We start from the raw sequence: 14,035 nt of genomic DNA, 5'->3' as shown, positions 1-14,035 counted from the left end.
AAGAAAATGACTGATCTCTTTGTTGCATTGTTTAATTGAGGCAGGGTCTCACAAGGGCCGACTGGCCTCAAACTTACGACGGAGCTAAATATAACCTTGAGCTTCTGATCCTGCCGTCCCCACTTCCTGAGTGCTGAGGTGATAAGTGGGTTCCACCACATCTGGTTTTATGGGGGTATCAAACCCAGGGCACTGTGCATGTTACATAAGTGTTCTACCTACTGAGATGAGCCACATTTCTAGCCCCAGCTCATCTTCACCTGGATAGATTCATCCACATACAAGTGGGGATTTTTAAAACGGAGTCTGCTGGAGCTGCATTTAAAATATGAGGCATATGATAATCCTATGAGAGAAGGACCATAAGAAATGCCTGTTCGTGGACGGAGCCGGATGGCATTACAGCAAGTGAAACAAGCCAGGCACAGACAGACAAGTGCTGCCTACTGCGCGTTCTCACTTATACCTGGAGCTAGAACTGAGTTCCACAGAAGTCAAGCGTTGAGTAGTTGGCAGCTGACAGGCTAGAGATGAAGGGGGACAGAGGAAGGCCAGGTAACGGGTATCAAAATCCAGTGGGATGACTACAGTTTATAACAATTTACTACGTGTCTTATGATGTGGTAGAGGGGAGTTTGGGGGTTCCCAGCAGAAATTAGTGATGCAGGTTGAAGGAGATGAGACTGGTAATTATCTTGATAGCATCATTATGTACGGTATCTATGTATCTAAGTATTGTACTCCACACCATACATGTGCACAACTGGGAAAGGGTTTTAAAAGGACAAAATAGAAACTTCCTCCCTGGCAACTAGTTTTCATCAGTGCTGGAGGCAATACCAGCCACAAAGGAAGAGAAAACATCAATGGTCTTACCCACAGCTGGACCCTGAATGGCACAGTACTGACCTGCCAAACAAGATGTGTCTGGTGTAGTGATGGCAAAACCGTTATGGGAGCAACCAATTACTTTCTTGCTGGATTTAAGGCTCGCTCCATAGAGGGAATTCAAACATGGTGCTATAAATCTAGTCAAAAGATGGGGATGCATCGGGGGTGGGGGTGTGGGTATCACTGGGACATGGCAAGGAGAGGACCTACTACTGCTGTTTTGTTTTGCTAGATGGTCATGTAGTCAAACTGCCTTCCAAATATATTCACTTGGGGCTGGAGAGATGGACCAGCAGCTAACAGCACTGGCTGTTCTTCCAGAGGACCTGGGTTCAATTCCGAGCACCCACATGGCAGCTCACAACTGTCTGTCACTCCAGTTCCAAGAGATCCGACACCCTCATACAGATCTACGTGCATACAAAACACCAGTGTATGTAAAATAAATATAAAACCCTAATTAAAACATAAATAAATACGTTCACCTATACTCACAGAACCTTGGTTAGAGAATTCCTCTCCCCCCACCCCTCCACCCCCCCGCCCCACAGTGGGTAGCAGTTAGCGCAGAGTTTCACAACTAACTGGCCAAAGTGCTGAGTAGTGACCGTTAAGTGCTCAGCCTTAAATGGGACATCTATATCAACTTCTACCAGCTCCCAAATACACATGCCCAACCAAGATTCAGGGAACACCAAAGAGGGCCAAAAAGAATGTAAGAGCCAGAGAACGGGACTAGTGGCAAACAAAACAAAACAAAACAAAAACAAACAAACAAAAATACTGTATCCTGAAAATGACAGGACTGTTGCTTGAATGAACTCACAGCAATAATGGTTAAACACACAAGAGCAAGGCAGCCAACATCCCAGCATGAATGAGGGAGCGGCCCACAGGACCCTACCCCTAGCTGAGGAGTTATTAGCAGTTGGTGGCTGATGAGGGAGGGAGAATAATTTTTCTTTGGTAGTGTATCCACGCTACATTGCCCATTCTCCAGTGTCCACCCCACACAATGTTAATAATATAGGTAACACTTGGTGGGTTATAAAAAATAAAAAAATAAAAAAGGCTGAGCATAGTGGTCCATGAACCCCAGCACTTAGGAGGCAGAGGCAGGTGGATCTCTGTGAGTTTGAGTCCAGCCCAGTCTACATAATGAGTTCCAGGACAGCCAGAGCTACATAGTGAGATCCTAACCTTGAAAAACAAAAAACAAAAAAAAAGAAAAGAAGGGGACAAGGTGGAATGGGGTTGTGTCGGAAGAGTCTTGGGGGAGTAGAGAAGATCAAAACGCACTGTGTACATGCATTAAGTTGTCAAAGAGTACATTTAAAACATGAATTAAAAAAAAAAGGAACTGCATGTTCGGGCTCTGTAATGTCATAACTGAAAACTGCCACCTGGGAGAGAACACAGACCGAAAAGAGCGGCCTGTAGGATGAAAACATCAATAGAAGAAAGAACCAGGGCCAGCAAGGTGGCTCAGCAGGGAAGGGTGCTGTCTGCACATGCCTGACCACCTGAGTTCGAGCCTTGGAGCACGTATAAAGATGGGAAGGGAACTGACCCCGCACAGCTGTTCTGACTGAGCTCCACACGTGGGCCATAACTCCTACACCCACACACGCTAGACACACAACATACACAACATTAATAATTTTTTTAAAAGAAGAAATCATCAAAGCAGTGTGATGTGGTTAAGAGATTCATACGACACTCAGGAGGCAGAGGCAAGTGGATCTCTGTGAGTTCAAGGCCAGCCTGGTGTGGGGAGCCATGCTAAATTCAGCCATGCTAGAAATCCCCTGCTTAGGCTTCACACTGTGACCCTCGAGTTGTTGACCCCTGCTGAAGGAGGTCTCCTGTTCTAAGCTATTTTTGGATTATCTACCCAGAGAAATAGGTAAATCCTTACAGGGAACTACCCAGAGGATTAAGGAAGTTCTTACAGGGAGCTATTCAGGCAATTGTATTCTTGCCTGGGGGCTAGGGAAAGTGGGATTACAATAGGTCCAGTTGACCTTGCTATATATAAAGTCTTACTCGGCGGCATTAAAGAGAGTCTTGATCAGAAATTTCCAGACTTGACTCCTTATTTCTCGAGTCTCTGTCCCCACTTTCAATCCGCACCCTCTCTTTCAGGTAAACCCTGGTTTGATTTGTCCCATGGGCTCAGACAGCCTGGTCTACAGAGCGAGTTCCAAAACAGCCAGGGATACATGAGATAACATAGCTGCTTTGGCAAGGAATCACATCCAAAGGCCTTCTAGGTCTGCGTGATTTGGTTGGAATACAGACACTCCTTTAATTCTAGGAGACAGAGGCAAACAGATCTCTGAGCAAGGCCAGCCTGGTTGGTACAGAGCGAGTGTCAGGCAAAGAAAAGCTTAGGTCCAGGCCTGGTGGTACATACATGTCTTTAATCCCAGCACTCAGAAGACAGAGGCAAGAGGATCTCTGAGTTCTAGTCAGTCAGTACTCTTCAGTCAGTTCTCTTCCGCTGGTTCTCTTCAGTGGAGTGGAGTTGGGAGTCAGTGCAGAGGGTGCAGGCAGAGAAGCTGAGTTCAGTTCAGTTGGTGCTGAGGAGGTAGTTTTTACTGAGACAGTTTTATAGAGACAGGTTAAAGAGAAAACAAGGTAGACACAGGTGTAGACAAGAACTAAACAGAGGATGAGGAGTCAGGAGACTAAAACAGATTGCTTGAGTTATTTTAAGGCCAAGCAAAGCAATTCAGTCAGAAGCCAATTTGAATCAGTCAGCTTGGAGAGGCGCTTAGGTCAGAACAGCTGAGTTGAACCAGCCAGCTGTTACATTTGGCCTAGGATGCCAATAACTGACACAAAGAGACTGAAACGTAATTCAAAGCTGCAAGCACCACCCTGGGCAGAGTCTAAACTGCTACTAATCTAACAACAAACTACTCTAATCCTCATAACCTACACACCCCAAGCACTTGCCAATCTGGTACTTCTCAGGTGGCTTCTCTCCTCCAACTGCCAACCCTCAACTCTTAACTGTCAAGCCCTCCAGGCTCCTCCCACCTCCTGTGGAAGTCCCACCTTCTACTTCCTGTCATTCTGCCCAGCTGATTGGCTAAACAGCACTTTATTGACAACTGCTACATCCACTCAAGGAATTCCTCCACAATTCCCCCTTTTGTTCTAATAAAAAGCCCCGCTTTACCTACTACACATTTATATAAAATACACACACACACACACACACACACACACACACACATATATATAATAAACTATATACAGAGTTTAGAAAGTACTAGAAAGGGTGACCTCATTCAGCAGTAAGTCTCAGAAGCTGAAAACATTCCAGATCTACATAAGATGTACAGAGCCTAGGTTAGCAGACGAAAGCAATAAGCCTCAGAGATGACAATTACATCAGGTGGAAAAAGTTACTTTCATTTATTTATTTACTTATTTACTTATTTATTTATTTATTTACTTATTTATGTACTGCATGCCAGAAGAGGGCACCAGATCTCATTGTGGATGGTTGTGAGCCACCATGTGGTTGCTGGGAATTGAACTCATGACCTCCGGAAGAGCAGTCAGTGCTCTTAACCGCAGAGCCATCTCTCCAGCCCCGAAAAAAGTTACTTTCACAAAACCAAAAAATTTTAAAAAACAAACAAACAAACAAAAATGGAGAGACTAATTCATACAAGGCCAGGCACAGTCATGAAAGTATGGTCATCGTCAGACATCTTCAAGAGAAGAGAGTAACAGTTGGATCCCCCCCCCAAAAAAAAAACTTTGCCAAGCATGATGGCGCACGCCTTTAATCCCAGCACTTGGGAGGCAGAGGCAGGTGGATCCCTGTGAGTTCGAGGCCAGGCTGGTCTACAAAGTGAATCCAGTACAGCCAGGGCTACACAGAGAAACCCTGTATCAAAAACAAAAACAAAAATCAAAAAAAAGCTTTGAAGAGGAGTCTGGAGAAAAGGCTCATTAATCACGAGCTGTTCCAGCTGAGGACCTGGGTGCAATTCCCAGAACCCACAAGGCAGCTCACAACTGTCTGTAACTCCAGCTCCAGGGAATCTAGCCCCCTCTTGTGACCTCCATAGGCACCAAGAGTGCAAGCGATTTACAGACATACATGGAGTCAAAACATTCCTACACATAAATAAAATAACAAAACAAAATAGGAAAGCTAGGACAAAGCTTGGTCACAGGTCAGAAAGAAACAGCATAAGAAAACTAGTATTTCATTTGTGCAGAAACCAAAATGCCTTTTTTGTTGTTGCTGGAGAATTTCGATAGCATATTTCTATACTGCCCCAATACTGTACCAGCAATTTCTAGGCTTTTGACATCTTTTGTTACTGTGGTTCTTTTCATGAAAAGACAAACCAAAACCATTTATATCTCACATTCATCACCTACTTAAGGAGGATGAAGCTTTTGTTTTGTTTTGTTTTGTTTTTCAAGACAGGGTTTCTACGTGTAACAGCCCTGGCTGTCCTAGAACTCACTCTGTAGACCAGGCTGGCCTCGAACTTATAGAGATCCACCTGCCTCTGCCTTCAGTGCTGGGACTAAAGGCGTGCGCCACCGTCACCTGGCCCATGAAGCTTTTGAAGCTCCATTCTGGGCTCCTGAAGTTTGTGGGGTTTTAATCAGCCCTTTTATAGATCAGCCCTAGTGCACCTAACCCTCAGTTTATCCCAGAACTATAGCTAGTGTTTAAAAGAATAATGGTCTTTTAAAAAATAATCCTAAAAAAAAAAAGAAAGAAAGAAAGAAAGAAAAAAGAAAGAAGAAAAGAAAAAAGCACTCTCAAGAGAGAACCTGAAGGTGACGCTGGTTGGTGCAAACCTTTAATCCCAGCACTTGAGAGGCAGAGGCAGGCAGATCTCTGAGTTCAAGGCCAGCCTGGTCTATAAAATGAATTCCAGGACAGCCAGGGTTCCACAGAGAAATTCTGTCTTGAGGGGAAAAAGAGTGGGTATGAAGCATTTCTACTAAGAAATGCTAACGGGCTTGAATTGTTCCACATAAACACAGTCACTACATTGAGAAATGCAAAGGACATCACAGGGTTAGGGTGACAGCTCAGTGTGTGCAGTTCTTATTGCGCAAGCATAGGAGCTGACCTTCATCCCCAGCCCTCTCAGAAAGCCTGGCGCGGCAGTCAGAGCACGCTCACAATCCAGGGCTGGGGAGCTGACAAGCAGATCCCTATCAGCCACTGGTCAGCCAGCCTGGCCTGCTCAAGACCTTTTTTTCAAGACAGCCAGTGGATAGACCCTGAGGAACAATACTCAAAGTTGACCTCTGGCCTTCAACACACACACACACCCCACATGAAATAAGTCCTAAGATAACTTCCTTAACCACCAGTCTACATTACTACTAATTCTACGAGGCCATGTGGTGGAATGGGGCTTGCTGCTACTCCCACTCTCACTGGGGTGGGTGGGTGGGATCTCTCGTGCTCCTGTGCTGAAGATCAGACTGAGCTGAAGGGAAACAGGGTACCATTCAGTAGCAACACCTAAAAATATAGCACCTGCTTCCAAAAGGTGCTGCTACGAAGAGAAATCATGGCACGTGGCCCTCATAGGCTCTGGCCTCCACGAAACACATTTTTCTCAGGCAAGCTTAAATAAAGCAGAATTTTAGGCAGCACTTTTTGTATTTTGGAAAACCTAGAAACACTCTCCTTTTTGGTGTCTACCCTAGATCTCCACGTGTGCTCTGCTTTTCTTGGAGGCCGTCTTCCTGTATCATGGAGGCCTTCTTCCTGGACCATGGAGGCCTTCTTCCTGGACCATGGAGGCCTTCTTCCTGTATCATGGAGGCCTTCTTCCTGGACCATGGAGGCCTTCTTCCTGTATCATGGAGGCCTTCTTCCTGGACCATGGAGGCCTTCTTCCTGTATCATGGAGGCCTTCTTCCTGGACCATGGAGGCCTTCTTCCTGTATCATGGAGGCCTTCTTCCTGGACCATGGAGGCCTTCTTCCTGGACCATGGAGGCCTTCTTCCTGGACCATGGAGGCCTTCTTCCCGGATCATGGAAGCCTTCTTCCCGGACCATGGAGGCCTTCTTCCCGGACCACGGAGGCCTTCTTCCTGTATCATGGAGGCCTTCTTCCTGGGCCATGGAAAACCTCCTCTGGACTTTCTACTCTAGAAACCTGCCCAGATCATCTGCCTGCCACCATCACAAACTGAACCTCAGGGCTTGAGAGATGGTGGTTCTAAGTGCTTGCTGCTCTAAGTGCTCCTTCCATAGGCCCTGAATTGTTTTATTTAAAAAAAAAAAAAGCCAAAATATGGAATCACTCCTTTGGGTTCCGTTTCTCCTTTTGACTTAGTTTTCCTTACGTTATTAACTACAGGACAGTCAATCGTACCAAGAAACCATCTCTGAATTCCCTCCTGGCCATCTTTACCACAGCAATAACTAGGCCTGACCAAAGTACCTTCTCAACTATTTGAACTTCCTTCCAGGTTCAACGCCCCTCACTCCCCCACACAGGCATGCCTGCTGCTTCCCGGAGCACACATGCAGAAAGAGCTGACCACATCGCTTTGAAAGAAATCTCTTCTAGTAGCTTCCTAAGCTTAGACAGCCTGCCCCCTTGGCTCTTTGAACCCAAATGGCGGCTCCCCATCCCAGCTTCGCCTCTGGCTGTTCTCTCCCTCAGAACCATAAAAACCAGTAAGGGTCATATGCTGCTCTCTCCAGACTTGGCTGAAAAACAAACAAACGAAGCGCAGATTGTAAGAAAGGAAATGGCCAGGAGACTGCCTAGAATACTGAACAGGCTCAGCTGGGGCTGGTGGCTCCCGCCTGTAATGACAGCTGGGAGGCCAAGAGAGGGAGACTGCAAGTTTGAGGCCAGCCTTGTGAACTCATAGCAAGTGAGTTCTAAGCCAGCTCTAGCCAAGATCTTCTTTAAAAAAAAAACAAAAACAACATCTCTCTCTCTCTCTCTCTCTCTCTCTCTGTGTGTGTGTGTGTGTGTGTGTGTGTGTATGTAAATATTTTGGTTTTTTGGGTTTGGTTTTGTTTGTGGTTTGTTTGTTTGTTTGTTTGTTTTTAAGAAAAAGAGAGAAGGCTCATCACATATTAGCTATCAAATGTGAAGTGTTGTGATTCTGCCTCCCTTCCAAGAGCTGGGGCCCAATTCACTCACACATTTAGTTTAAGACATCAACTGAATCAACGGTGTTGTCATACGATTTCTTCATTGTTAGGTGTTTGTTGCTTTGTTGTGCCTGGGCTGGATTGGAACTCACTATGTAGCACAAGCTGGCCTTAAACTTGCTGTGATGATCCAGCCTGGGGCAAAAAAAAAAAAATGCTACACTTATCACCTGAGCCCCTGAGCACGGATGGCATCTCTACTGTCTAAAAAATAAAAAGTCAGGGCTGGAGAGATGGTTCAGAGGTTAAGAGCACTGTTTGCTCTTCCAAAGGTCCTGAGTTCAATTCCCAGCAACCACATGGTGGCTCACAACCATTTGTAATGAGATCTGGTGCCCTCTTCTGGCCTGCAAGTGTACACATAGGCAGAGCATGGTATGCATAATAATAATAATAATAATAATAATAATAATAATAATAATAATAATAATAATAATAATACAAAAACAAAAACAAAAACAAAAAAAAAGTCTTTCCTTAAATATTTAGAAGTTCAAAACTAGCCAGGTACACACCTTTAATCCCAGCACTCAGGAGGCAGAGGCAGAGGCAGAGGCAGGAGGACCTCTGTGAGTTCAAAGACAGCCAGGGCTATAGAACTTAGCAGAAAATACCAATAAGTATGAGATACACATATCCCAGGCTGAAGATCATAATGTGCTTCCTAAAGGGCCTGATGAGTAGCATTTCAGGGCCCATACGCTTTTCAAGGTGGAGTTTACAAAATGGCTGAGGCAGGCCTGGTATGAAAGTAACATCAAACCAATTTAAAGGAGTTAGAGAAATGGCCGCGTGGAGAAGAGCACTGGCCGCTCTTGCAGAGGACTCAGGCTTGGTTCTTGCAGGCACCACACATACATGTAGAATGCATACGTGCAGACAGATAAACACTCATATACATACAATAAAAGGTGGTAAAAGAAAAAAACTAAGGCATGATCAGCCAGATCTGGTGGTACAGGCCGGCAATCCCAGCTTCTCGGGAGTTTGAAGACGGCCCACAGCATCAAGCCCCACCTGAACTACAGAGTGAATTCAGAGCCAGCCTAGGATGCAATTTTAGACCCCACCCCAAAGCCAAAGTGAAGAGAACTAAAAATACAGCTAAGCGGCAGGGGGCTTGCCTAGCACACAGGAGACCTCGGGTTCACAGCTTTGTGCTGCCCACAAATCGAGCAAAACCCCGCCCTTCCTTTCCTCACCGCCTTTTCCATCACTTAGTTCCTTCCTTTGTGTAAGCCAATGTTTTGCTAAATGAAACCTCAAACAAGAGGGGAAAATGGACATAAAACTGAAGTGCAAATACTAAATAAGCCCCGGAGTTATTTCTTGATGGGGGGGGGGTGAGGGGTTGGGGGAGTCAGCTAGGAGGTGGGGGGGGGGAGTGGGTTATGGGAGGTCAAGAAAGGAGCAGAAACTAAATCAGACTCAACAGATCAGATTTAAATTTCAATATTTCTCGTTTATAAAATGGAAGGGAATTTTTTACATAAAAAATGTTACGTGTGTGTGTGTGTGTGTGTGTGTGTGTGTGTGTGTACAAGTGGTGGGATCATGGGAATTGAACTAGGGCTTGACAGCAAGTCCCTTGGCCAGTTGAGCCACCTAAGGCTGATAGTTCTAGTATTAATTTCAATGACGGAATCTTTTGAGCTGATGAGAATCAGTATTAACATATATACTTTGTAAAGTTATATCAATTTATTAAGGCATATAAAGAAGCGCTTGGAGATCAGAAAGGGAAAAGCACAATTGTGGATGGGGGAGGCCGTGAGAATAATTTCATTCATTCAAAACTATCTGCTCCTCAGATCCCAATCACTGGCCTAGGTGGTGAGGAAACAACGACACAGGGTTTGTTGTCTTTGAATAACCTATTCGGTGAACAGAGAGGTAAAATTAGCCCTTCTGGGAACCGGAAGCAGCAGGAGCTCAAGTTTCAAGCCAGCCTGCACCACACAGTGAGACCACACGTCTCAAACAATAAATTAGGCTTGACTAGTCAAAGTAGAATCCACTCATTGACAAACACACAACAGTAGAAGGAATGAATCGAAGCCCAGTGACCAAAAACAACACTCCCTTCCCCCAAAACCTGGCACCTCTAGGAATCTGAACATTAGGAAGAGGCCCCTCATTTGAGACTGCTTCTAGAACGAGGTGGGGGTAGGGCACAGGGTCTCTGACGTGACTTTTTAGCCCATTACCACCAGCCTTAAGAACCTGGATGGGGTGAGGTGGGAGCCTCCCCAGGCAGCAACCCCACTCTTGCTTACCCCATCCCAGGCACTGGCACACCTGAGCTCGCCAGCTCCCCAGCTGCCTAGGAAAGAACTGGGCTGACCTCTGACCCTCAGATGGAAGATACTGTGGGTGGGCAGCTGTCTGGGGTGCTCAGAGCTCCTTCAGGGCAACTAAATGCAAAAGCTCAACAAGAGACACGAACTCTTCTCTAGGATCCTATGAACCAGGGGTGCAGCTGGGAGAGACCAGAGAGTGGGGTGACCCCAGGGCCTGCGCGGCCCGCTCGTGACACGGCCACTGACCTTTCCAAAGGGGTTTCCCAGGGCCAGGGGCCGGAGGAGGGATTGCGACGACCCGAGCCCCGCACCCAACACCTCTCCCAGTCAGCCGGCTGCACGCCGCCGCGGAGCGCAGGGTAACCAAGGGCGACCAGGAGGCCGCCATCTTGAGCTCCGTACAGGGAGGAAAACTTTATTGAAAAACCAGAAGACGCGGCGTAGCAGCCGGGTGCCGTGGCGCTCCAGGAGGCCACGCCTGAGAACCAGGGAGCGTTAAAAGAGAGGTGACCTCAAGCTTAGAAACGCCTGCGCTTCACGCCTTCCGGTGGGCCTTGGAACTACCAGTCCCGACAGGCAGCGCGCCCCTAAGGGGGCGGAGCCCGAAAGAGGGAGCGCCACGCCCACCGTGAGCCAACAGGAACGAACTCTCCGCCCTGCCCGGAGGGAATCAGGGTTTTCCAGGCTGGAGTTTCACTGAGGCTTGTAGTAACAATTCCTGCGCCTTCTAAGAGTGCGGAATAGGTAGGTGGCCCAGTGGGTCGTTACCTAGTCCAGTCCTGTATAATATACCCTCAATTTTCTTTTCTTCCGGTGTCCAACGTGTGTCTCTGACGAGTATCTGAAATGGCCCCAGATGTGTTTGTGATAAACAAGAGCAACTAACTTGTAAGCGATTGCCCCCATTTGAGGCTAGTTAAAGACAAATGACAAATAGTCAAGAAGAGAGCGCGGTTATAGTGAAGTAAGGAGATTCGACTTTTGAAAAAGAGTGTGTTTTTGTCTAAGTATGTTTGTGTGTGTGTGTGTGTGTGTGTGTGTGTGTGTGTGTGTGTGTGTGTGTTATAGCCAAAGCAATTTCTGTGGAGGCCATAAGTAGCCACTGACCCTCTATAGCTGGCTGAACTTAAAAGCGGCTGTGAGTCACCAGGGGTTGGGTGTTAGGAACCGAACTCTTGTCAGCTACTCATCCTTTTTAATTATGTAGCCATCTCTCCAGCCCATGCAAGATTAACTTTTAACGAAAGATAAAGCCTTCGCAGGGCGTGTTGGATTCTGCTAGCGTGCCTGAAGCCCAAGGTTCCACCCCACCCCCACCCCCAGCACCAGTTTGGGAAGGAATAGCACACAGACTTGTAATCCTAGCACTTGGGAAAGGGAGACGGCAGGATTAGCAGGCCAGTTACGTACTTACATAGGCCAGCCTGGCCTACATGAGGCCCTTTAAATAAAGTTTTTAAAATGTGAACCCTTCAACTATGGATCGCATCTAAAAGGCCTGAGCGTTTAGCTGGGAGTTATGGAAGACAAGAAAGCCTAGCATAGAGGAAGGAGGGAGAGAACAAAGTGGCAATTGTGTGACCAGAAAAGAGAACACTAAGAGGAATTCCAGGAAGTGAGATTGTGCTCACCAGAAGAGGACTTCTAAAGAAACAGGAAAAGGAAGGTGTAATGTGGCAGAGTAAGTTCCAGACTTTGCTCTGCTGCTTTGCCAAAGCCTGCACCCACCTGGCACTAGTGGAGACAACATAAAGTGAGACACTTATGTCCCTTTCTTTGGCTGTTAGACCTATTGAAACAATGGTCTGTAAGAAATTGGAATGGTGCCAAGCTCTCAGGCTGGGAGAAGGAAAAGGCTGAAGCCTGGAGCCAACGAGAAAGGGGAGGAACTTGTCTTCAGGGAAGAGACGTCACAGTTCTGACAAGCTGCCAGACCACCGTGTAGGACGCACTGGAGCCGGGGCAATGGTGGGTCAGTGATGGGCAGGACCACGCCTTGACCTGGACTGCTTAGTTCTTTCCTCTTCCCTACGGTTTAGACCTAAGCCTCAGGTCAGGACCCAAGAGATGGATTCGGGAAGTGGGACTACTGGCTCTCTTTGTTTCTCTTCCTAAAGTATTCCGTGCTTTTACTTTTAACTATTCTCTCTCTCTCTCTCTCTCTCTCTCTCTCTCTCTCTCTCTCTCTCTCCTCTCTCCTCTCTCCTCTCTGTGTGTTTCCCCTCTCTTTTGAGATAGGGTTTCTTTGTATAGCCCTGGCTGTCCTGGAACTCCCTTTGTAGACTAGGCTGGTCTCTCAGGGACCTGCCTCGGCTTCCCCTGTTCTGGGATTACAGTTTTTCTTATAAAAAGCCTGCCTTAGAAACAGACCAGTGTCAGGCCGGGCGTGGTGGCGCACACCTTTAATCCCAGCACTTGGGAGGCAGAGGCTGGTGGATCGCTGTGAGTTCGAGGCCAGCCTGGTCTACAAAGTGAGTCCAGGACAGCCAAGGCTACACAGAGAAACCCTGTCTCGAAAAACAAAACAAAACAAAAAAAGAAAGAAACAGACCAGTCACAGTTTGGCTCCCAAGTCCACACTGTGTCCCTGACTGGTCAGTCTTTCCTTGTCATTCAATAAATTTTCATCCTTCTGAGTCTGGTGTCCTAGTGGTCAATGTGGGCTATTCTTGAACCCTGACAGTTCTGAGTAGTGAAAGAACTTTAAAAACTTAGGTTGTGGGCTGGAGAGATGGCTCAGTAGTTAAGAGCACTGACTGCTCTGTCAAGAGGACAGTTCCCAGTATGCACCTGGAGGCTCACAGCCATCCATCTCCAGTTCCAGGAGAGCTGATGTCCTCTTCTCGCCTTGGGCACCAGCACATGTGTGATACACAGACATACATGCTGGCACAACACTCATACACCTAAAGTAGATAAAAATTGAAAAAACAAGTTGATTCAACAAGGCAGTGGTGGCACATCGCTCTAATCTCAGCACTTACGAGACAGAGGCAGGCAGGTCTCTTGAGTTGAGTCCAACTTGGTCCACAAAACAAGTTCCAGGACAGCCAGGGCTACACAGAGAAACCCTGTTCTGGGGGAAAAAATAGGTTTCATCTCCTTTCACTGACTTACTTATCCTACTCAAAAGCTCCCAGGGAGCATTTCGGTACCACTATCACTGTCCTGGAAAAACAATTGCCTTAGTCAGTGAGATTATCCGTTATTAGAGATTCCAGCGGCTTAATAACTGCAGACAAACATGAGATTGGTAGTCATGAATAATTTAGTGCCAGATGAGCAGGAATAGCGGAATTTTTGGCATGGTTGTGCAAGTAGTCAGAAGCGGCAAACTGAACATTACTTAAATAAGCATAATATAGAGGGAAATAAGTTTGTCTTTTTTTTTTTTTAAAGTTAAGAAAACTAGCCAGACAGTGATGGTCCTCGTCTTTAATTCCAGCATTGGAGAGTCAGAGGCAGACAGATCTCTGAGTTTAAGGCCAACCTGTTTTATATGTTAATCCCACCAGGAGAGAATGAAAACACTACCACAATTTTTTAAGGCCAAATTTAAAGCAATGTTTATTAAATACTGGCCAGGTTGATGGACACTGGCCAAGTCCATATCCAGGATTCCCAGAGAATGGCTGTAAATTACGTTAGTCCGAGGCATATGAA

General features: G+C 46.5%; 1 protein-coding gene across 2 annotated transcripts in view; it reads right to left on the bottom strand.

The window, feature by feature from the left end:
- AFG1L (AFG1 like ATPase) overlaps positions 1-10,879 on the bottom strand; it is a 171,038-nt gene extending 160,159 nt beyond the window's left edge. For both annotated transcript variants that reach the window (XM_084774452.1, XM_084774451.1), the window contains exon 1: positions 10,619-10,879. In XM_084774452.1, coding sequence (XP_084630578.1) covers positions 10,619-10,760 — 142 coding nt within the window. In that variant the 5' untranslated portion in view covers positions 10,761-10,879. The remainder of the gene's footprint in view (positions 1-10,618) is intronic.
- Positions 10,880-14,035: the final 3,156 nt, after the last annotated feature.

This window comes from Acomys minous (assembly GCF_964271855.1).
Source record: "Acomys minous genome assembly, chromosome: 3".
Lineage (NCBI taxonomy): Eukaryota > Metazoa > Chordata > Mammalia > Rodentia > Muridae > Acomys > Acomys minous.
The sequence above is the reverse complement of the archived record's forward strand: the minus strand, read 5'-3'. Positions and strand labels throughout refer to the sequence as shown.